At 59.9% G+C, this 23550-nt stretch overlaps 1 protein-coding gene and 1 non-coding gene across 2 annotated transcripts; one reads left to right on the top strand and one right to left on the bottom strand.

The window, feature by feature from the left end:
* The first annotated feature begins 12043 nt into the window (after positions 1–12043).
* TRNAF-GAA (transfer RNA phenylalanine (anticodon GAA)) lies at positions 12044–12116 on the top strand. Its single transcript has one exon. It is a non-coding gene; the product is annotated as a tRNA-Phe (tRNA).
* Positions 12117–15380: 3264 nt separating this feature from the next.
* LOC148050664 (antigen WC1.1-like) lies at positions 15381–23110 on the bottom strand. The gene is made up of 13 exons (XM_087741106.1): positions 22900–23110; positions 21253–21561; positions 20724–21029; positions 19636–19962; positions 19234–19548; positions 18563–18877; positions 18019–18081; positions 17852–17934; positions 17209–17244; positions 16790–16927; positions 15970–16065; positions 15734–15866; positions 15381–15532 (listed from the first exon to the last, which is right to left on the bottom strand). The coding sequence occupies exons 1-13, from the start codon at positions 23108–23110 to the stop codon at positions 15381–15383; spliced, it is 2484 nt and encodes an 827-aa protein (XP_087597232.1).
* Positions 23111–23550: the final 440 nt, after the last annotated feature.

The following is a 23550-nucleotide window of genomic DNA, read 5'->3' as shown; positions in this document are numbered from 1 at the left end:
GTGAGAGGCTGCTGCATGGGTGAGGGCTGCTCACAGCTCCAGGTCACCCCCAGGACATTTCTGAGGGGCCTTTGGAAGAAGGACATCAAGGCAGCATTTACCTGTGTTGTGGTTTAACCCCAGCCAGTGACTAAGCCCCTCACAGCCGCTCGCTCACTCCCCCTGCCCCAGCAGGATGGGGCAGAGACTTGGAAGGGTGAAAGTGAGAAATCTCGTGGGTGGAGATAAGAACAGTTTAATAACGGAAATAAAAATAGTAATAGTAGTAGCAGCAATAATAATAATAATAATAATTTAGTCCCTCACAGCACCCCTGGCCCAAACCAGCTAAATTGTGCTCAGTAGGCGGAGGCCAGGCCCCAGCACGGTGCGACAAGCGGTGTCTCTTTGGCATAGCCAAGGCCAGGGCACCCTTTTTTCAAACGTTCTGGCACTTCATCAGGATCCTGCACTTGTTTGTGTTGAAGTCCCAGACCGTCAAAGGTGACAACCCTTCTAGGTACCTGCCCATATTCTCCAACATGCCTTGAAACCCGTAACCACGCTGCCTCGGGGCCTGGGTGTTGCTCCAAAATAGTGGTTAACTTTAGAGAAAGCTGAAAAACTAGTCTTGAGAAGTACCAATAGGAGTACTTTGGTTCCCCAAGGATGTCCAAGATACTGAAGAGTTGTTGTACCGAGGGAGAAAACATCTGCCACGCAGGGAAAGGTGGTGAAGGTGCCAGTCTGTGTTTCCTCCACCAAAAAGCTCTCGGAGGAGAAAAGGTGAAAAGTGTAATTGTTGATTGTCTCCATGAGATGGTTCCCAAAGTAGAGTAGTGGCATCATTGCAGAGCTCAAAGACCAGATTAAGCTCAAGGCCACTGCTTTTATATATATATGTACCTGCCAGGTTTATATACCTGCCAGAGAAAGCACCACCAAGCGCTACAGAGCACAGCAAACAGCAAAAGCCAAAGCCAGCCTGTAACATGTACAACAAAAAAGGGAGCATGGCACAGATCAGATAAACTAAAGTTGGGGACAGAGGAGTCAATATCATAACCAGCAACTGTTCAACAGCTATCGCAATTATAAGTTCCCTCTACTACACTCTGGTCAAATCTGTGGTTAACTCTATCCCAGCCAAAAGCAGTACAGCAGGACAGAGACCCCCTGCTGAGTCCTGTCCTTCCCCCCACCCTCCGCAGGTACTAAGGGAACTGGAGGGTACTGGGAGACGGGAAGCAAGACGTGACCATGGGGAAAACAAGGCCCCCAGTGTCCGTCTGTCCCCACGAACGTGCCTGCCAGTGCTGCAGAGCGGTCTCTCCCTTCTCCTTCTAACCCTCCCATCCCTTCTCCTCCCCTTTTGTGCCTGCCTCTGTTGGTCTCTCCCTCCCTGCCTCCATCCCTGGGTTTCCTATGATGGGGCAGGGGAAGATGTATCTCCAAATGGGAGAGGGGAGAGCTGGGCTCATAGCTTAGGCTCCCACCCTGTATACCTAGGCAAGATGGACAGATAAACCAAGTGTTCCCACCAAAGAAGAAGCAGCACAATCACTTTTCTTTTTCTCCCCTTTCTCTCTCTAAAACAATGGCATACCTTTTGTAGGTATCCTGTAGGCAGGTCAAAGCCTGAGGAGAACAACCTTGCTAAAACTTTATTTGGGAAATAAATGTGGTCCAAAGTCCACTGCCTCACAGAAGCGACTGCAGGAAAAACAGAGAAACTCCCAGAAGTGCTCTCAGCCCTGCTCGGAGAAGGCGGAGAGAGATTAGCTACAGTTTAGACCAGCCCTGTAAAGTCTCCTGTCCATCTCTTGGTCAAACCGGCAGCCTCGTGACATTTTTCTTTTTCAATAGGCTACTGCTGCAAAACCATGAGCACGTCCTTTTAGATACCATTAAATCAGCAGATGGCATCTTCCTGAGGAGCACCTTTAATGTTAAGTGGCTATCAAACGCCATCCACCTGATTTGCATTTATCTCAAAGGCAGCCTTGACCCCTCCTAAGTCAGTATTCCTCAATTATGACAGTGCATACAATTCATCAATTCTTTTAAAAATAACTTCAGAATACAAATAGCGCACAGCGGATTTAAACATGATAGATAACACCGTGTAACTTGGCTATCTAATAAATAGCGCAAAAGCAGAAGCAGTCAAACTGAAAATCTTCCAGGTGACTGCCTGCCCTTTGGGCAATTTCCAAAGCAAATACTCGAGTCATTGCCTTAAATCTTTTCGCAACCGATCCACAACAGATCTCTTATTTATAGTTAGTGTCCCATAAAGATACAACCATATCCCTAACCCTTAAAAATGACATAGAATGTCAGTGAAGAATCTGAGCCATCTACAGTTCTCGTGAACCACTTATCAGTGTATTTTTATTTCTTTGAAGCCGTGGCAGGAGCGTGTATCATCATCAGAACAAAACCAGTGACACCTTGGATTCACTGCCACGCAGGCAAACCTCCCGCTGACTTCAGAACCTAAACCAGACTTTTACCACCAGCCTTTGATTCCCAGCCTGTGTCTCCTAAAAATGGATTACCCTCACCCCCTCAGAGACAGAGGGCTAAAGCAGAGCACTAATTTACTTTCAGACACGTGAGGTGGACTGCTGGATGGTTTTGGAAGTGAATGGCGACTGGGAAGCACAGCGTGGTAGCTTGAATCACGTGCTGAGAGAGACATGTATCGTAGAATCATAGAATGCTTTGGGATGGAAGGGACCTTTAAAGGTCATCTAGTCCATCCCCCCTGCAATGGCAGGGACATCTACAACTCCATCAGGTTGCTCAGAGCCCCATCCAGCCTGGCCTTGAATGTTTCCAAGGATGGGGCAGCTACCACCTCTCTGGGCAACCCGTTCCAGTGTTTCACCACTCTCATCGTAAAAATTTTCTTCCCTCTATCTAGTCTGAATCTTCCCTATCTTAGTTTAAAACCATTACCCCTTGTCCTATCGCTACAGGCCCTGCTAAAAAGTCTCTCCCCATCTTTCTTATAAGCCCCCTTGAAGTACTGAAAGGCCGCAATCAGGTCTCCCCGCAGCCTCCTCTTCTCCAGGCTGAACAGCCCCAGCTCTTTCAGCCTTTCCTCATAGCAGAGGTGTTCCAGCCCTCTCATCATTTTTATGTAAATGCCTGCTGCATCTCCTGACTGAGACCTTACTGGCCCTGTCTCCTCCCAGTGCTAACTCACACCGCCAGTGAAAAGGCTGGTCTTCTCATTATGCAGAAATGAATGAATACCTGCCCTGTTGTCTATCTCTTCTGAGAGTTGTGGGCATCTACAAGGAGGCAAAACAGGGGGGCCTGCGCTTCTTGATCCAAAATAGGCCCGTCTTCATTAGGAGCGTGTCCCTGCTAACAGAGGTACCAGCTGTTCCCTCTGCTGTTTGGGGCACCTGCAGCCTTGAAGAGAGCAGCGATGGCAGATCGCGTGAGTGTCCTGACTGGAAAGAATGGGTGCATCGATGCCAGATTGCTGGAAAAGAGCTTGCTTGGCTTGTGCGAGCCAGGCCAGCAGCTTCACCCAGCAGCTCTCCCCACTCAGCGCGGAGAGCTGAACCACCTGCGTACAATCCCACGCTGCCCTTGCCCCACACTGGCCAGAGGATGCTGCCCAGGGCCCCCAGGATGGTGATGTTTGGGCCAGGGGTGCTGTGAAGGAAACCACCCGGGAAAGGCAGGGATAGCTGCAGGGCAGGCAGCGGGGGAGAGGGAAAGGGAGGCAGTGCCCCTAGGGAGACAGCTCCATCGCCCAGGCTGCTCTAAGCCCCGCTCCCGCAGGACTCCCCTGCCACCAGGCTTTCCCGAAGGAGAGCAACACCCCGGGTGTCAGGCTGCTCCCCCGGGACTGCCCCCGCTTCTGGGCTCCAGCGTGCGCAGTGCCCCGGGACCTGCTCCTCACCACTTCCCCCAGCACTGCCCTCCTCTGTGGGCTCTGCCTGCTGCCAGGGCTGGAGGGAGCCCAAGCGTCCAGGCTACTTTAACCCCTCCAGACTCCCCCTAATTGGGCACTCTCCTGAAGCACCAGTCTTGCCAAACAGGTTCCTTGTGCCAGGGGCCCTGGGCAAACAAAGCTTATCAGAGATGCTGCGGGGACAAACATCCCTCCCCTGGCCAGGGGAGCTCTGTCCCCTCAATTAGCTCCGAGTGGCTGCCTGGGGACAAGCGCCCGCTTCATCCTGTTCCTCTGAATGGCCACATCCTGCTCAGTGACAGCGCTGGCCTGGACCAAGGATGAAGGCATTGAAGGGACACTTTGTTGGCACAAGGGCCTTTGGTGAGCTGTGGCCAAGACCCAGGCAGGGACAGGGCTGAAGCCAGAGCCTTGTTGGGGATGGGGTCACTGGGACCCCCTGTCTGGGGGCAACTGCAGAGTGGGACCCATGTTGTCTGGGAGGGCACGGTGGCCCCAGGCGGTGGCAGGATGAGGGCCAGGGCAGGGGATATTCCCCTCCGTTCTCCGCTTTGGGGAGGCTGTGGCTGGGGACTGCACCAGTTTGGGGCCTGCAGTGCAGGGGAAATGGGGTGGGCTGAGGCTGGGCACTGCCACCACCCCAGCACTTCCCCCAAGCCAAGCCCTCGTCTTCCGCTGCCCAGTATTCACCAGTGCTCCCCACTGCCAGTGCCTCCAGTGTCTGAAGAGCCCAGTCACACAGCAGTGCCCATTGCCCATGCCCCAGGTTGTCCTCCCACCTTCCAGTATTCCCTAATCCCAGGGTCCCTGGTGGCCCAAGAAGAGGGGTCAGTCCCAGCTCCCTCTGTACCCAAGGGGCTGGAGAGGGCTCAGAGACAATCCTGCTTAGGGACCCCTGGTTTGAGGCTGGCGTCATCTCAGGGGAGTCCCAGAAGGAAAGACTGGCCTGGGAGGCGAGCAGCACTGGGAGATGGCAGTGCTGGGAGCTGATGGGCGCTGGGAGGTGGGGGCATCTGGCTTTGGGGGGCTGTTGGAGGGTGGCTTTGTGTTGGAGCAGTGGGACGTCACCGTAGGGTTTCCAGCAGTCAGAGGCGCAGTGCCCACCGCCCTCGCCACCTGCAGATGCCTGGGCCCTTGCCTGTGCAGCTGGCCCAGGCAGGAAGCTGGACTGATGCCAGGGAAGGTGTCTGGATCAGTGCCGAGGTGGGGGCGACTCTGTGCCAGAGTTGGGCTTGTTGCCAGGGCTGGTGTCTCTGCCAAGCCTGGCTTTGCCCTGGGGGCTCTCGGGGCAGGGAGGGGCAAGGAGGAGTCCTGGGAGGGATAAATCTGCCCGTCACCTTCTGCACCTTCACCCAGGACTCACCACACTGCAGAGGAAGATGAAGGTCGCAGTGCTCAGCGTGGCCCTGCTCTTCACCATCCTGCTGTGCACCCCGGCAGATGCTCAGGTGAGTCCTCAGTGCCACGGGGAGGGGCTCAAGTCTGGGGACAGCTCTTGGCTGCAGGACATCAGCTCTCCTGCAGAATGGAATCGTAGTGGTGGGCACGAAACCCCGTGACTTGGCCTCTCCCTTTCCCAAGCAAGGAGCTCCTCCAGGCTCCCCTGCATCTCCAGCCCCGGGCAATGCAGCTTTCTGCCTCACACAATTCCACCTGTTCCCTCCACTTTGCCCACAATTAATCTTCTTGTGCCCAGAGCCCAAGTTCCTCAGTGAATGGTTGGACCTGTCCCCTCCCTGGCAGGGGCCACTGCAAACTCCTGGGAGGGCCCCCACCGCTTTCTTGTCTTGCTGCCCCCACATCCCTCCCTTTTGGGGCTCCCCATCCCATCCTTTTGGTCCCCTCAGACATCTCCTCCCTGGAGGAACTGGAGGGCAGTTTGGTCCTCCCATCCTTTGCTGGCACTGGGGACGGCCCCGTGACCAGTGAGGTCTCATGATCTCTCTACAGGTGGGGGATGAAGTCGAGGGACTACTGGAGGCTGAGGTGGGTACCAGGAGTTCTGCTGGCCCAGACCCTGACCTTCCATGGCCATGGCACTCCAGGGCATCGCAGTACACCCCCTCCCCAGGACCCCACTGCTTTCTGTGTACCACCATACAAATTCATGTACCCCATTTTTCCATGGAGGCACCTAACCCTCTCTTTCTCCCCAGGCCCCTGCGCCTGAGCTGTTGAGGGCGCGTCTGCAACGGAGAGCATTGCCTGTAGCCGCTGATGTCCAGGTGAGCAGCTTCAGGGCATGCCCAGCCCCACAAAGCATCCTGTGCCCCAGGGGGATCCCTGACTCACCTTCCCCAAGGACCCCGTTGCTTTCCCCTGCCTCCCAGTACACCCCAGTGCCCCCAAGCGAGTCCCTAACCCTCTCTTTCTCCCCAGGCCCTTCCGTCTGAGCTGTTGAGGGCGCGTCTGCAACGGAGAGCATTGCCTGTAGCCGCTGATGTCCAGGTGAGCAGCTTCAGGGCATGTCCAGCCCCACAAAGCATCCTGGGCCCCGGGGGGATCCCTGACTCACCTTCCCCAAGGACCCCGTTGCTTTCCCCTGCCTCCCAGTACACCCCAGTGCCCCCAAGCGAGTCCCTAACCCTCTCTTTCTCCCCAGGCCCTTCCGTCTGAGCTGTTGAGGGCGCGTCTGCAACGGAGAGCATTGCCTGTAGCCGCTGATGTCCAGGTGAGCAGCTTCAGGGCATGTCCAGCCCCACAAAGCATCCTGGGCCCCGGGGGGATCCCTGACTCACCTTCCCCAAGGACCCCGTTGCTTTCCCCTGCCTCCCAGTACACCCCAGTGCCCCCAAGCGAGTCCCTAACCCTCTCTTTCTCCCCAGGCCCTTCCGCCTGAGCTGTTGAGGGCGCTTCTGCAACGGAGAGCAGTGCCTGTAGCCGTTGATGTCTAGGTGAGCAGCATCAGGGCACCTCCAGCCCCACAAAGCATCCTGGGCCTCAGGGGATCCCTGAGCGCATCTTCCCCAAGGACTCCGTTGCTTTCTCCCTGCGAGAGGGAAAGAGACGGGACTGTCCATGATCCATGTCCCAGGGTGAGCTGGACAGAGCCACCCCCATGCCTTTCCTTGCACCCCGTGGGGCTCTGCAGACCCAGAGTGTTGCTGTGCAGGCCAGGCAGGGGCTCTGGTGCCATAGAGACCCCCAGGGTCATTGTGAGGGCTGGGCAGGGTTCTGGGAGGTTTAGGGACATCCCGGGGTAATGACACACTGGGCAAGGGGCTCTGGATGCCATATGGATCTCAGGAGAGCCAAGTCCTGTCCTGGGGATATTGAGGGCTCCAACTCCCTTCTCTTTCCCCAGCTCTCTGCAGAGAGAGATGGTGGGGACAAGGCTCCTCTCATGTTCCAGCGGACATTGCGGGTCTCATTCTGGGCTCTGTCTTTCAGGACCGGAACCGGTGGTGACCCCCCTGTCCTGTCCCCCTCCAGCGGCATGAGGAGATGATCATCCGTGGATGACCCCACCTGATCCCCTGGGAGCCCTGGGCCATTTCCCTCTCATGATCAATAAACCCCTTCAGCAAAGCTCTGCTCTGCGTGTGTGGGTGTGTCCGTGTCCATGTCCCCTCTCCTCTGCCAGTGCCCAGACACCTGGGTCCTTTCTGGGTGCACCACCGCGATGAGCAGAGCGTCTGAGGGAGCCCAGATGCCTGGGGTGTCTCTGCAAAGGAGATCCCCTTCCCACCCAGCATGTGCCGCCAGATACGGGCAGATTAGGGCAAGCTGGAGTGTCCCCCCACGAGGCTGGCGAGGCAAGGGGCAGACGGTGCCAGCCCTTGGGGCACCTGCTGTTTTGGAGGCACAGTGGGAAACAGGTTCTTACTGGGGCTTTAGTAAGCACCATCCCTCAAACAGCACAACTGGGTGTCGGGGCAGGAGAGGAGCGCGGACAGGCAGCCCGGATCCCTGGGTCCTTTGCCCCGCTCTGGGAGGGGCGGTGGTTCCCTGCCCCATGGACTCAGCACTCCTGGCTTCACCGGAGATTTCAGAGCCCCATGCTGGGCCCATGCACCTTCCCAGACCCCCAGCCCACACCCTTCTCTGGGACACCCCCCCAGCACAGGCCAGGAAGGCATGTTGGGGCCAGCGGCTACTGCAGAGAATCCCCCCGGGATGTGTGGCCCAGCTCCATCACCATGGGAGTGGGAGAAGCCGGCTCCCTGGCACTGAGCCTCCGTGGGACTTCTCTGGTGTCTGGAAGTGAGGTTCTGCACCAGCTGCAGTTGGTATCTCCACAAAAAGGCACAGGCAGGGCTGCTCCCTCCAGCCCAGAGGCCTGCTCTGAGGGGATTTGGGGGGCTGGAAGTGGCCAAGAGGGCCAGAGCTTCTTAGGGGAGGAGGAGGGTTGGGGAAAGACAGGGGCACATGATGGAAATGCTGTCCTGAATCGTTGCAGCCTCCCCTTGGGAGAGAGGTCCGTGGCAGCTGGGCTAAAACTCAGTCCTTGCCTCTGGGCTGTGCTTCTCCTGCCTCTCCAAAGCCCTCACACTGCTAACGGCTGATCTCACAACCGCTCACGGAAAGTCCACACCAGTCTGCAAAGCTCATTGTTGTCCACAGGGAAGGGGAGGGGAGGGAAGGGAAGGGAAAAGGGGAGTGTGCTGTCAGGGCTGACACTCCCTGGGTCTCTCCCTCCAGTCCCAGAGGCAGCTTTTCTCCCAGGGCTCTGGTGCTCACAAGCTGTTCCACGTGGTCTTAGAGCTGCTGCTGCTGCTGCTGGAGCTTCAGAGCTGTCTGTGCTGGGACACTGGCCCTTGTACCCAAGCCCACGACGTGTCCCCAGTGCTGCTGATCAGCCACTCTTGGCTCAGGGATGGGGCCTTGGCCTCAACACGCATCGACCCTCAGGGAAAAGTGTCTTGGTGCTGACACGCCATGAGAGGCAGGACAGTCTCTTGCCTTTGAAGAGCAGGACAAACATTGGAGGAGTCCTTTCTCCTTCAGCCAACCGCATGCCATCTTGAAACAATTTCCCAGGGGCCAGACCTGCCCTTGGGTGGGAGGGGAGCAGGGCGGGGCCCTGACTCCAGAGGCTGCTGCTCTCCATCCCACGAGGCTGGCCAGGAAAACCCTGCTTCCTGGGTGCTCGTGGGAGCAGGAGGACAGGCAATGCTGGGGAGGGGAGCCACCCTCCTGCCTGCCCAGGCTCCACTGCAGAAACAACTTCTGTTGTCTCTTCCTCCTCCTTCCCAGATGGACCCTTTGCCCCGCTCTCAGCCTGACCCTTCCTTCTTCTCAGTCTGCACTGAGCATCGTGCCCTGCATGCGCAGCCGCGCTCCCCCGCTGCCTGAGACCCTCCTGCCTCCCACCTCCCCCTGCTCCAGCACACATAGCCCCAGCTATGCCCACGGCGCCTCCAGCTCGGGACAGGTTTGGGTCTTTTGCCTAAGCATGCAGAAAGGTGCTTGGTGTCAGGATCAAGCATCGGCACCAGTCCTCAGCCTTGGTGTTTGCAGGCTGTTCCTCTCACATTTTCTCACTCCTGTCTCCCACCTCTTGTTGCGCACAGGTTTTTAAGCTTTCTTAATTATGTTATCATGAAAGCACCACCAGCTTTGCTGATGGATTCAGCTTTGGTCAGTGATGGATCCAGGTTTCGGCAGCAATGCATCTGTCTTGCAGCTGGCTGGAACTGGCTCTGTCCAACACAGGGGCAGCCCCTGTCTCTTCTCATAGAAGCCACCCCTGCAGCCCTGGCCCCTCTCCAAACCTTGCTGTGTAAACCCCATGCAGTCAGCCTTTCCCTGTTTTGCAACAGCCAGAGGTTACAGGACTTGTGGCCTAGAAGTGTCTGTACCAATGCACTAAGGAGCTGGGGAACCTTTTCCTGTCAATTCGTTTACCTTTCTTTGGACCCATCTGCGTATTTGACACCACCAAACACTCAGAGGAGTGGCAGGGTTGTGTGAGGGGGACTGAAGGACGTGTGCCAGCATCAAGCCTTGTGGGACTTCGCCGATAATCTCCCTCCAGGGTGGACAGTGTTCATTATATTCAATAATCTTCAGTGTTCAATATCTTCAATATCTTCATTGATGATCTGGATGAGGGGGTTGAGTGCACCCTCAGTAAGTCTGCAGATGACACCAAGCTGGGCGGGAGTGTTGATCTGCTGGAGGGCAGGAAGGCCCTACAGAGGGCCCAGGCCAGGCTGGAGCGATGGGCCCAGGCCAACTGTATGAGATTCAACAAGGCTCAGGGCCGGGTCCTGCACTTGGCTCACAACAACCCCATGCAGCGCTACAGGCTTGGGGAGGAGCGGCTGGGAGCTGCCTGGCAGAAAAAGACCTGGGGGTGTTGGTTGACAGCTGCCTGAACATGAGCCAGCAGGGTGCTCAGGTGGCCAAGAGGGCCAATGGCATCCTGGCTTGTATCAGGCATAGCGTGGCCAGCAGGACCAGGGAGGTGATGGTGCCCCTGTACTTGGTACTGGTGACGCTGCACCTCGAGTACTGTGTTCAGTGTTGGGCCCCTCACTCCAAGAAGGACATCGAGGTGCTAGAGCGTGTCCAAAGAAGGGCGCAAAGTTGGTGAAGGGTCTAGAGAACAAGTCTGGTGAGGAGCGGCTGAGGGAGCTGGGGTTGTTTAGTTTGGAGAAGAGGAGGCTGAGGGGAGACCTTATTGGTCTCTACAGCTACCTGAAAGGAGGCTGTAGCGAGGTGAGGGTCGGTCTCTTCTCCAAGTAAAAAGCAATAGAACAAGAGGAAACGGCCTCAAGCTGTGCCAGGGGAAGTTTAGGTTGGATATTAGGAAAAACTTCTTCCCCGAAAGGGCTGCCAGGCACTGGAACAGGCTGCCTAGGGAAGTGGTTGAGTCTCCAACCCTGGAGGTATTTAAAGGCAGGTAGACGTGGTGCTTGAGGACATGGTTTAGTGGTGGCCTTGGCAGTGCTGGGTTAATGGTTGGACTCGATGATCTTGAGGGTCTTTTCCAACCATAACAATTCTATGATTCTATAATTTTCTTCGTAGCAGCCCGTATGGGGATATGTTTGGGATTTGTGACCAAAACAGTGTTGACAACACCCCAATTATGTAGCCATTGCTGAACTGGGTTTGCACAGCATCAAGGCCTTCTCTGCTTCTCTCTCTGCCTCCCCAGCAAGTAAACTGTATTTGTGGATGAGGGAAGAGCAGGGGACGTCATTTAGCAAGGCAAAGCTTTACACTGTGTCTTGGTGTCCAGGTGCAGGTTTTGGTAGCGGGGCGGCTGCAGGGGTGGTCTCTGTGAGAAGAGACCAGGGGCTGCCTCCATGCCAGGCAGAGCTGCTTCCAGCTGGCTCCAAACAGACCCATCGCTGCCCAAAGCTGAGCCCATCAACGAGGATGGTGGAACCTCTGTGAAAGTGTATTTAAGAAAGGTCACAACTGCCAAAGTGGGAGAGGAGTGAGGGAAACAATAGTGGGAGAAACAGCCCTGCAGGCACCACGGTTGGTGAAGAAGGAGGTGCTTCAGGCACCAGAGCAGGTTCCTTGCAGCCCATGGCAGAGAGCACGGTGGAGAAGGTAAGCCCTGCAGTCTGTGGAGGACCCAACCCTGCAGACGTAGGATATTTCCTGCAAGAATGGTGGCTTGAGGAGAGCCCATGCTGGAGCAAGTTCGTCTCAAAGGACTGTAGCCCACAAGACGGACCCCATGGGAAAAGTGTGAGAAGGAAGGAGCCACAGAGAGGAACCGTTCTGGACTGACCACAGCCTCCGTTCCCCATCCCCCTGCACTGCTCAGGGGCAGAAGAGTTGGGAACAAAGGGGTGAAGTTGAGCTGGGGAAAAAAGGGTGGTGGGAGGGAGGCCTTCCATGGGGAAGGAGATAAGGTCTTCCACCAGTCCCACAATTCTTCGACCTCGAGCATTTGCAGTTGCCCATGCCTGGCCTGCCCACTTACCTTTGCCACTGTCACATTTGTACAAGGCCCCCACACATCTTGGCACAGCCAGTGCGAGCTGGCCTCCACCAAACCTGGAGCCCACGGGGCCTCGGAGGCAGGGAGGGGCCAGGTCCCCTCTGCCTGAGGCTGGGCACAGCTTTTCCCTGGGAACCTCCCTGAGGAGCCTCCTCCTGTGTGTCAGCCTGTGGCCTGGCACCGCTGCCACAGGGACAAGGGTTAGAATGGGAAAAGGCAGGGCTGAAGTAGCTCAGCTGGGAGAGCGTTAGACTGAAGATCTCAAGGTCCCTGGTTCAACCCTGGGCTTCAGCAATCATTTTCTCCCTTCCATGTTTGCAAAGCCCATCTGCCTTCTTCCAGCCTGCCCCAGCCCTGCTTGCTCCTTCACCTCTTGCCAGAGCACCATCGCGGCTCTGTAGCTGTAGATCTGTGGCTTAGAAGGAGCCTTCCTCCAGCACCAACAGGCCCCAGCCCCTCCCTGGGCAGGACTCGCCCTGCAGTGCTCCTCCGGGGTGGTCTCCAGCTGTCCCTCCTTCCCTGCTCCACAGGGATCGAGATCTCTCCTCTGCGGGGTCTCTGCAAAGACCCTGTCTCTCTCCTCTTTGTCATTCTCAGTGGTGCACACACTGGTGCCATCCTCACACACCTCCTTCACCTGGACCCCCTTTCCCAGACCGGAGGCCACCATCCCCGCAGTCCCAGGGAGACGCACTCCCTGGAGCTGAGGCCTCAATGGCGGCATCCTCCCTCCGGAGGGAGCTCTGTCCCAGTAAGACCTCTCATGTGCCCAGGACAGCTGACAAAGCCCTGCTGAGGATCATTCAGCTGGTGCTCTCCAGCTGTTCAGCACCTCCAAAGGAGTTTGGCTTTTTTCGTGACTGAGTGCAAGTGAGAGGACTGGGAGAGGGAGAGACTCTCTGTCCAAGCAAGGTTACTGTCTGGCCAGCTTTGAGCATGAGCTTGAAAATGCTTGGCCGCAGGGACAGTGCCTGTAGGACTCTCACTGCTCCAAAAGAGTCCTTCTAGGTTGTTCCTGAGCAAGAACAGGAGAGTCACTGAGAAGGCTGGGCCCTGGGGCCATGTGTGCAAAGCAGACTGGATGAGCAGTGCATCCTCTTACCTCCTCCACTCCACCACTCCACAAGTTCACGGTGACTGCGGTCTGGTTTTGATTCCCCCAAGCCCTCTCTGCCAGGCAGGGGCTCACTGGGGAACAACTCTATGGCACTGGGCGACACAATTGCCCCAGCTGTAGCACCACGAGGACACCACCCCTGCGTGTGGCCAAACCGTCGGCCTTTCAGTTAACAGCTGACCATGCTCACCCACCCTGCCACAGAGACCCTTAGCCCCAGGGAGAGGGAAGCTTGCCCTTCCCCCCACCTGCAGGGATGCTGGGGGGCAGAGGGGTGCAGGGGGAGGCCCAGCGCCTGGATGAGGGGCTGTGAGCTTTCTGCTCCTGTGTCCCCTCCACCGCATGCCCTGGGCTGCCATCAGAGCCTGGGGGCACCTCAGCCCAGGGAGGGCATTTCCCTCAGCCTCTTGCTCGGCTCCTGCTGTGCAGCTGGGGACAGATGTGACACAGAGGGCTGTAGCCCTGGGGGGCAGAGGAGGCTCAAGGGAAGGGCTTTGCTCCTCTCCATCAAAACACCCCAGGGTGGGCCAGAGCGTGGGAGCAGCGCCTGCAGCAAGAGCCTGCTTCTGCCCCATTGCCCTGCAGAGACGTGGAGGGGCAGTGCTCTGTAGTACAGCCCTGTGCCAGGATCAGGCCCCAGTGGAGAGGTAGTCCTGAATTTCCCCATCTCAGGAGGGCTCAAATGCTGTTTTCTGCACACCCGAGCAGAGAGAGCCCGTTTCATGGCATTTTGGGGCCTGAACAATCTGGCCCTGCAGGCTGGGTCTGTGCTCTGGAGCAAGGCAGGATCAGCACTGTGCCCCAGGTCTGGGCTTGCTCCTGCAGCTCCTGAGGACCTCCCCGAGGGTGTGACAGTGAGACCCCAACCCTCTGCACTGCTGCCCCACGCTGGGCAGAGCATGACTGTGGGACATCCACAGGAGAGCAGTGTTTCCAGGGCGAGACCCCCAAGGGGATGGGTGACACACATGAGCACTGCAAACACAGCCTCCATCCCATGGGAAACCCCCACCGGGGCAGGCTCCAGCCCTGCATCTCCACAGGGAGAGATGGGCCCAGGGCTGGGGATGGAGGGGCTGGCTTGGGACCGGGGGCTGCCAGCAGGAAAGCTCTCGGGACCAGGGCAGAGGGGTGTGTGAGCCTGGGCTCCCCCTGGGACCCCCCGGGGTCACCCCAGGGCTGGAGGAGCTCCCAACAGGGAATGGGGCAACACTGCTGTGGGAGAGGAAAGAGCAACTGGGGAACGCTGAGGTGAAGAGATGGGCACTCATGGGACCTTGGAGAGAGACATTTTGGCTGGAAACTGTGGCTGGCAGGATGGAAATGTCTCTGTCAGCAGGAATATTCCCCAGGGACCATGGGCTCCCGCAGCCCCACAGTCTGACCCCAGGACTGCTGTCTATCCCTGAGATGTGCCCCTTCCCCACCACCATGTCTTTGTGCTGTGCTCCTCCCAATCAGCCTCAGGGAGACACCCCGACATCGGGCCAGGCAAGCACCAGCTCTGGCTCAAACCCCTAAAGGCTTTTAATAAGAACAAATATGGAGGCACGATGCAAAAACAGGGGAATAAAAAGAGAGGAAATGCCCGGCTGTTTCTGCTGCCTGTGGGAAAAGGGAGACGGTTCCCTGGTGCTCACGGCTCTCCCAGCTGCACAGACCTCTCCTCCCTCCTGGCTGCACCCAGCTGCGCGGCAGGGACGGGCTCTCCTGGCGCGGGGCTCAGGGACTGTTGTGCACTGAGCTCCGGTGGCACAGCCTGTGTGTCCTCAGGGGGATGTGCCAGAGACACCTCTTCAGCATCGTCATAGCCTGCGCTCTCTGGGGACAGGGACCAGGCATCTCCCTCAGCTCCAGGGGCCCCAGCACGTCTCTGGGAGCACAGCTTTGCCCCTGCAAGCAGCAAGGCAGCCATTGCACGTTCGCCCCATGGGGTGCCCCTCCTGCTCTGTACATCACCTTCCTCCCTTCTGCTCACCAGTCCTGAGACGTTCAGCTCCCTCTCCCACCCCCGGGCCCCCAAGGAAAATTCCTGGGCCACAATCCCTCATCCCAAAATTTTGGGCCTTTCAGTACAACGATTCATCCGGCACCAGGGATGGCAGCCCAGGATCCGGCAGCGCTCTCTTTCCCTCTCACCTCCAGGTGCATCCCTGGGTCCTGCTGCCTCCTCTGGTGCCCTGCCCATTTCCCAGTCTCCCTGCCCAGGGGCACGATCCTCCCCAGGCTCAGAAACCTCCCTGGCATCATCATAGCCATCCGCTGGGTCACCTCCGGGCAGGACAGGGACGTCTGAAAGGAGAGGGGAGCTGGTGACAGGGAGAAGATACATTTGCAGAGCAGAGGATGGGAGGATGCACAGGGACATGGGGCTCAGACACCGGTGTTGGCAGCACCACAGGAGACACCCCCCATGTCCTCCCCAGCTCCGACAGAGACACTCAGTGACACCGCTGTTCTTCCCATGTCTGCAGGGAGGAGAGATCCACTCCTTCCCGCACCCTATTACCTGCTGCTGATCCCAGACCATCCTCCTCCTTGCTGTCCCCGGGGTAGGGCTGCAGCTTGGTCAGGGACCCCTCTGAAGAGAAGCCTGGAGAGAGGCGCAGCGGCTGTTAGGGGAGTGCGCTCTGCTGACCAGGCTTGTGGTCAGTGCTGCTGGGGACGGGGGACCCACAGAGGCAGGGCTGAGTGGGGAGAAGGGCTCAGGACTCCCCCTGCTCCCCTGGGACAAACCCTGTCTCAAAGGGGCTCCCAGAGCTGCCCCGGGACAGCCCCTTCCCTCCCCCCTCACGTGTCCCAGAGGGGTGCAGGGACAGGCAGAGAGGGGCTGTCCCCAGCTGGGACGGGAAGAACTGGTGGGGAGGAAGCTCCTCTCTTGGGCCCAGGACCTGGCTGCTCTCCCCACAGCCCCCACAGCCCCAGCACTGCAGGGACCATGGGCCAGGGGACTGCAGGGGGTCAGCCGTGGGTGGGAAGTGAGGGGGAAGAGCCTGGCAGATGTGCCCCCCGGGAGGAACCCACACCCACCTGAGCCACTGAACCTCGCCTGCTTCTCCCACGCCGAGCTGTAACCGATCTCCTCATACACGGCCTCAGGGAAGGGCTCCCAAGCTCTCCCAGAGCCTGTGGACAGCAGCAGGGCTGGCCCAGGGACAGGCAGAGATGGGACAGGATCCCACTCTGCTCCCCCAGCTTTGGTCCTCTGGGCCAGCAAAAGGCTATTGCCATAGGACAGCCCTGCTGTGCTGTCTGGTCACCGCTACCACTTCCTCAGTGAGGGCGATGTCCCCATGGACATAGTCTGGGGCAGCGACACAATCACACCGTCCCCTCAGAAACAGCCCCTGTGCCCCTCTGGCCCCTGGGTCAGCTCCCTCATGCTGAGCTTGGAGCAGCTCCCGCCTTCCCTCTTCCCCTGGAGCTGCCCCCTCTCTGCCCCATGGATCCTGGGGGGAGGTCAGGGCTGGACAGAGGAACAGCCTGGGGGCCTGAAACCATGGGGATCGACCCTGCTGCCCTGCGTTCCTCCGGGCATCTCCCCTGCCCCACAGCCCCCTCCACAGCTGCCCAGAGCGCTGCCAGTGTGATGTCCTCCTCTGTCTCCCCTCTGCTCCCATCTCCCTCACCCCAGCTCCGCCATTTCTGTCCTCAACCCATCCCTACCTCCCCCCATGTCTGGACTCTCTCTGCCCCTTGCTGCTGGTGGCCCATGGTCAGGCAGTCAAGGAGGCGGTGCATGGGAATGAAGGCAGCACACACCCTTATCCCCCCAGCTCTGCCTGTGCCACTCACTCACACCTCACAGCACCCCTGGCCTTGCCAGGAGGCACCTTTCCCCGCCACCCACCTCCGCGCCCAGCCCTGGCGCTTCGCACTTGCCCGGCCAGGAGGGCCAGGACAAGGCAGAGAAGGGCCCCCAGGATGATGCAGATGATGACGGGCAATGAGACTCTCCCGCTGACGGTCGGACGGCCCCGGGTGGGATCTGCATGGCAGGAGCACAAAAAGGGCAGCACCAGGCCTGGGAGAGGTGGGGGGCTGGGACACCCCAGTCCTGACCCCATTACACCAGGGGTAGATGACCCCAGGAGTGAGTGATGAGGAAGATCCCACCCTGATGGGGAAATGTCAGCCCTCCCCAATGCCCCCACCCCACTGCTATCCCAGTGCCTGGAGTTTCACATCCCGGCAAGGAGCCCCTTCCCTCTCGCCATGGGTCACACTTGGCCCTGAGAAGACACAGTACCATCGGGGAGGACAGGTTACCTGGTCGGGGGGTTGGTGCTGCTGTCGTGGGTGCAGCTGTAGAAGAGGAGAAGGAGAGCTGGGCTGAGAGGGTGGGTGTGCAGGTACCAGGGAGCTTCCTCTCTCACACGTCATGTGTTTGTGTGTGCATGTATCCCTGACACAGCCCACCCAAATTGCCCCTCCTGCAAAACTGGTCAGGGTGGCCAGGACAGAGCCCAGGGCCCTGCTCTGGCTATTGGGCAGCATGGCACAGGTAGCCCAGGAGATGCCCCTGGGGGCTGCAGGGCCCTGCAGGCAGAAGCCAGAGGACATCCAGCCCCACAGAGGCTGCTGCCCACTTGGCACCAGGCTCCCAGGCTCCACAAGGACAGCCTTGCTCTCAGGAGCTCTGCCAAGAGCTCCAGCAAGGGTCCCAGCCCTGCCGCTCAACGGAGCAGCGCACGGCAGCATCCTCCTTGTGCCGGCAGGCACCGCTGTCCCCAGGCCGAGCCCAGCAGTCCTGCAGAGATGGCTCTGTCCCCCGGCACTCCACCTGCTCCAGCCAGATGGGGCCCGTCCCCTCCCCAAACGCAGCCTCGTCCAGGGCAGACACCGCGGGGCCACAGCCCAGCTGCCTGCAGGCCACCTCGGCATCCCGCATGTCCCAGGAGTCGTCACACACCGTCCCCCAGGAGCCGCGATGCCAGACCTCCACTCTGCCCGAGCACCCACTCTCGCCTCCCACGGCACGAATCTTCTCCCTGTCTGGAGAAGGCAGAGACCTCCCAGGGCACCGGGACAGCAGGCAGAGCCCTGCCAGGCCAGAGGGGCATGCAGAGGAGCAGCTACCTGTGCAGCTCGTGGAGTTTGGGCACACGGTCCCCAGGGCCGGGGGTGTTTCTGGCCGTCTCCCTGCAGAAGGAAATGCTGCGGTGAAGGGGCTGCTGAAGGGGGTCGTGCAGCAGAGCGTGGGGCTGAGCTCTGCTCACGCCTCCCCGTGCCGCCTCGCTCACGGCAGCAGCTGAACCCCAGTCCTTCAGGGGACACGCACGGCAATGTGGGGGACCCTGACTGCTCAGCCCCAGAGGGACCCTGGTTCACAGAGCAGCAGGAGGGCGTCCATGGAGGGGACGCTCCTTGGAGCCCTGGCTGGTCTCTTCTGAGACCTTGCCTGCAGACACCTCTGCCTCCCCCGGGCGCTGCTGGGAGCCTGCATGACAACTCCTGGGGAATGTGTGGGGCTCTGAGAGCTGAAGTCCCATTTGTGCCACCACAAGCAGCAGGGTCTGGCACGTAAAGTGAAAGCCCCTGTGGGCCCCGTCTCTGCGCTTGACTGTGCCCAGCAGGGAGCAGGAGCTGGGGGGACGCTGGTGCCCGGGGAGCTCCGAATTACCATTGCAGGTGATGTGGGTCTCGTCTCGCAGGTCATCACACGACTGTGGGTCCCAGGGAGCAGAAGGACACTGCCAGAAGGAGCTGTGTCTCTCCCCACACTCCACGCGATCCAGCCAGGTGGGGCCAGACACCCTACCATAGGGCAGGCGTGTTTCCAGGGTCCCTCCATCCCCACAGCCCAGCTCCTTGCATGCCAGCGACACCGTTTGGGGAGTCATTGAGTTGGAGCAAACGGTCCCCCATGTGCCATTGTAGAACACCTGCAGGCGCCCGGAGCAGTTGGTGCTGTTGTGCAGCCTCAGGGCCATGAAATCTGGGAGGAAAGACCCCAGAGGGGAACAGGCTGGTGTGGGGCTATGGGAGCAGATAAGCCACTTCACCCCCCAGGCCCTCAGCCAGGCAGAGGCACGGCCAGCAAGTCACCCTTTTGCCAGGGGCAGAGAGAAGTCCCTGACGGACAGACACCCATGCCCTCCCCGCTAAGCCTTGGGGACAGCTCAGCTTCCAAGGGGCCCCCAGTGGGACCGAGGGGGTTTGTGCATGGGTGTCCCCAGGACAGGCTCAGGCAGGGGCTCAGAGGCAGCCAGGGACAGCCTCGGCCGTTGCTGGATCTCCCCTCGTCCCGGCCTCCCCGGGCACTGGGCTCCCACCACAGCTCCCAGCACAGACCTGAGCAGACGACTCCTGCGTCCTCTTTGTGCCCGCAGTCGTGCTGCCCCCAGGACCCTGCCGGGCAGTCCCAGAGAGCAGCTTCGGCCCCGGAGCAGTTCACGCTCTCCAGCCATATCTGACCGGAGCCTTCCCCAAACCAAGCGGAGCCAACCGCCTCCACCGCCCCTCCGCAGCCCAGCTGCTGGCAAACGACGGCGGCATCAGACAGGTCCCAGCCGTCATCGCAGACAGTCCCCCAGCTGCCCTGGTGGTAGATCTCCACTCTGCCAGCACAGCGCCCGGGCCCGTTCACCAGCCGGACCTGCCGGCTCCCTGCAGCAGGAAGAAACCCCAGCTGCCCTCAGGGGCCGGCTGCCCACCCAGCCCAGAGCCTGGGGGGGCCTGTGCAGTGCCACTCACCCCAGCAAACGACCCCCACGTCCTCTGCAATCCCTGCTGCCAGCGCACTCTCAGGCACGGAGGTGTTGCAGAGGGTCAGGTTGGCCTCGTGCCCTGCGCACCGGACCCCTCGCAGCCCCACGGGACCCATCCCTCTCTGCGGCTTCGGGGGGTTGTAGGCTCTCTCTGCCTCTCCGCACCGCAGCTGCCGGCACACCACGCTGGCCTCCTGCATGTCCCACTGCTCATCCAGGACTCGGCCCCACGTCCCGCGCTGCAAGATCTCCACTCGCCCGTCGCACCGGCTCCCTCCACCCACCAGCCGCAGGGATGGGGAGCTGCCTGGGCCTGGGGAGAGCAGCCATGCCCCAGCCCTCAGCAGCACCAGACAGCCCACAAACCTGCAGCACCTCTCCAGGCTCTCCAACCCTCACAACCCCCTGCAGCTCACCCGCCTGCCCCCAGCCCTCTGCGGTCAGCTTCAGGAGCAGCTTTCCACAGGCTTGGTTCCCCAGTCCCTGAGCCTTCCTGAGCAAGACACTCTCTTTGCTCTTGGTGGGGCAGAGCCACCCAACACGTCCCTGCTGAGGCAGATGGGGCAGCTCCCGCAGGAGGGAGCAGCAGCCGGCGGTGGCCTGGGGACAGGCAGCCCCAGGACAAGCCTTGCCCCACCTCAGCGCTGCCATTGGCACTGCTGAGCCATGGGGCAGAGCACCCACGCCTCTGCCCCTCTGCATCCCTGGGCATCTGGGCCTGGGAGCCTGTGTCCCTGGCAGGGAGCAGAGCAAGGGGGGCCTTCCCGATCAAACAGGACAGGATTGGGACTTGTGCTGACCAGAAGCGAGGGCAAAGCCCAGCCCTGCTCTGTAGTTCACACCCAGGCCTGCTGCTGGGGGCACCTGGGCAGCCCCCACGAGTGTGGGATTTGGCTCTGTGGGGGTCTCTGTGGGGCTGGGACAGAGCTGTGTGCAGCCAGAGGGATGGAGCTGAAGCCAGGATTTCTGAAGGGAGAAATGCAGCCCGGTGCTGCCATGGGGTCCCTCGCTTTGGGTGGCCATGTCACACCCAAGGGACAAATGGAGTTAACACAGCGCTGTCCCAGCACTCACCTGAGCAAATGACAGCAGCATCGTTCTCATGGGAGCATGGTGAGGCCCCCAGGGCGGTCACTGGGCACTGTCCCAGGTGGGCTTCAGTCCCATCACAGTGGAATGAGTCTCTCCAGACAGGTCCCGTGCCTCTCCCAAAATGCCCTCCTCTGGGAATGGACTCAGCAAACCCGCAGTCGAGGTGACGACAGAGAACGTGGGCGTCCGAGAGATCCCAGCGGGAGGCACAGAGGGTGCCCCAGGTCCCCAGCACATAGACCTCCACCCTCCCCTCACACGCCGTGCTGCCGTTCACCAGCCTGAACCCTGTGTCATCAGCAACAGGGAAGAATGAGAGAGGGTGGACTTGTACTCTCGCTTAGTTGGCAGAACGCCTGCCTTTCTCCTCTTTCTGCCTGATTTTAAGGCTGCAGACAACCCCATCACCCCTTCTGTCCTCACACCCAGCACAGCATGGCACTGTCCCTGCCCTGCTCCCCTTGGCCCCAGCACACCCCCAGATATGGAACACCCCACCCTCAGTCCTTACGTGTACAGGTGACACCAGCGGCGTTCGTGCGGGTGCAGGGCTGGTCTCGGGGGGATCCCCTGGGGCAGAAGAAGAGGAAGGATTCATTCCCCACACACTGCAGCTCTCTGTCCCACATGGCACCAACACCTTCTCCAAAGTGAGCTGCCGTGGGCACAGGCAGGGCTGCACCACACTGCAACTCCCCGCAGACCACGTCGGCAGCTTTGGGACCAAAGTCTGAGTCACAGACAGGTTTCCACTGGTTCCCATCGCGGATCTCCACGCGTCCTGAGCAGGGGCTCTCCCCTCCGACCAGCCGGACAAATCCTGGAGCAAGCAAAGTCCCCAGAGAGTTCCCAGAGCCCCCTGGCAGTTACATGCCCACGTCCCACCTGGTCTGCAAGGTGGCCACAGGCACAGAGCCCCACGACCCTCCCAGCAGCTCCCAGTGGCTGCTGATGGCACAAACACACCAGGGACACCCTGCCGCTCCTCAGACATCAGCACAGCACTTGTGGCCTTGCTTCTCTCCCAAACCCCCAGCCGTAGGCACTGCTCAGACAAACTGCTGCCATTTTGGAGACCCTGGGCTTCCTGGCAGCGCTCCGAGCACTTGGGGCCCAGGGCCACTGGCCAAGGCACTGTTGGCTGCTGCAGCCTGATCTGCCCACTGAGCTCAGGGCCTGGCTGAGGAACCCTTGGAATCGCTAGAAACACACCCTTCTCTCAGGGCAGTCTCAGGCTGTTGGGGCACTGCTGTTAGATGGGCCATTTCACAGGGTACAGCTATGGCACAGCTCTAGGTATAGTGGGTGTCTGTGCTAGCCCCCCACTCTGGCACCTGCCCGGGGAGGGGGTCCTCAGCCAGGGCCAGAGTGCACTGCCAGGCACGCACATCCCCATCAACGGCCAGGCAGAGGGCAGGAGAGCGGGCAGAGGAGCAGCCCTGCGCTGACACGAGCTCCCGGTGCAAGGACAGGCACCGAGGACAGTGCAAGGGCTGGCAAAGCCCCTGTGGCACAGGGCAGCTGGGGCTGGGGTAGGCAGGAGAGGCTGGGCAGCGGGTCACCACTGACAGCACGGGGCCATGTCCACGTGGGCTGGCTCTCGCGGGGTGACCCTGGGAGAGGAATGGGGTGCTGTGTGCCCCTCTGCTCCTCTGCCCAAGGCCAGCGCTTTCCCCTGCTTAGCAGCCCCTTTGCTTAGGCCGAGGGACTCATGCCTGCCAGGAGGCACAGCCCAAAGGTCCCCAGCCACTCTGCACCCTTCCCCGGAGATGTGGGTGGCCGCATGAGCAGCTCTCGGTGCCTCTGGCATGGGGGGACCTGGCCCCTGGCAATGCCAGACAGGTCCTGGCTGAATGGGAGGAGAAAGATGGGCACCAACAGACACCAAGGGGCAGGGAGGGGGTTTCACCTGAGCCCCAGGCACCAACGGAGTCTGGGCTGAGTCACCTCAGGGACCAGGAAGGGTGTGCGCACCCAGGGTGGGCTCTCACGGGGCTTTCCTCAGGCACTGGCAAAAGCAGCAAAATATGTCCCAGCTCAGCAGTGTGACCGACCACACTGGGCCCTGATCTGGTGTCTGCTCATTCCTTCCTGAGGACACAGTCAGTTCCCTCCCCGCATCCTGGCCTCAAAGGTGGGGAAAGGGCTGACCCCTTACCTGAACACGTCACTCCAGCATCCCAACGGTGATCACAGTTGTGTTTACCCCATCCACTGTGTGTGCAGTCAGACAGGGCAGACTCGGTGCCACCACAGTGAACATCATCCATCCAAATGGGGCCAGATCCTGGCCCAAAGTGTGCGTAGTCATGAGCTTCAACAGCAGACCCACAGCCCAGCTGCTTACAAACCACTGCAGCATCGTCCATGTCCCAGTAGTCACTACACACTGTCCCCCACTGGCCCTGGTGTTTCACCTCCACTCTCCCAGCACAGCGCCTGCCGCCAGCCTCCAGCCTCACCTCCGCAGCCCCTTCAAACACCAAAACACGGGACCGGTCAGGAGAGGGCCGAGCCCCAGACTGCAGGTCTGGGAGTCGAGTCACAGCACCAGGCTGGGAGCCCTCTCCTCCCTGAGCTGTCCCTGGGGAAGTGTGGGGGTCCCTCCACTCCCCACGGGCTGTGCAGGCTGCAGGTGCCAATTCCCGCCCTGCTGGGCCATTCACTGCCCCACAGCCCTTGGCGCCTCCTCCCACTCCAACAGCCCCCTGCCCATGCCCACCCACACACCGTGCCCCCAGGCCCTGCACAGGGCACCGTCTCCTCCCCAGCCAAGCACACCCTGGAAAGCCCCATGCCCCCAGGCCCG

Source organism: Nipponia nippon, unplaced genomic scaffold (assembly GCF_047370975.1).
Source record: "Nipponia nippon isolate SJK-2023a ecotype South Korea unplaced genomic scaffold, ASM4737097v1 scaffold_75, whole genome shotgun sequence".
Lineage (NCBI taxonomy): Eukaryota > Metazoa > Chordata > Aves > Pelecaniformes > Threskiornithidae > Nipponia > Nipponia nippon.
This window is presented reverse-complemented; position numbering and strand designations above follow the sequence as displayed.

What these genes read in the sequence shown, in the direction of transcription:
- LOC148050664 (XM_087741106.1), bottom strand. Translation starts at nt 23,110, where the DNA reads ATGGACGATGCTGCAGTGGTTTGTAAGCAGCTGGGCTGTGGGTCTGCT. An exon ending in TGCTGCTGTCATTTGCTCAG is followed by an intron (nt 19,963 to 20,723) that starts GTGAGTGCTGGG and finishes TGCTCTCCCCAG; the next exon opens with GCCCAGGCAGCTCCCCATCC. An exon ending in CGTGGGGGTCGTTTGCTGGG is followed by an intron (nt 19,549 to 19,635) that starts GTGAGTGGCACT and finishes TTCCTGCTGCAG; the next exon opens with GGAGCCGGCAGGTCCGGCTG.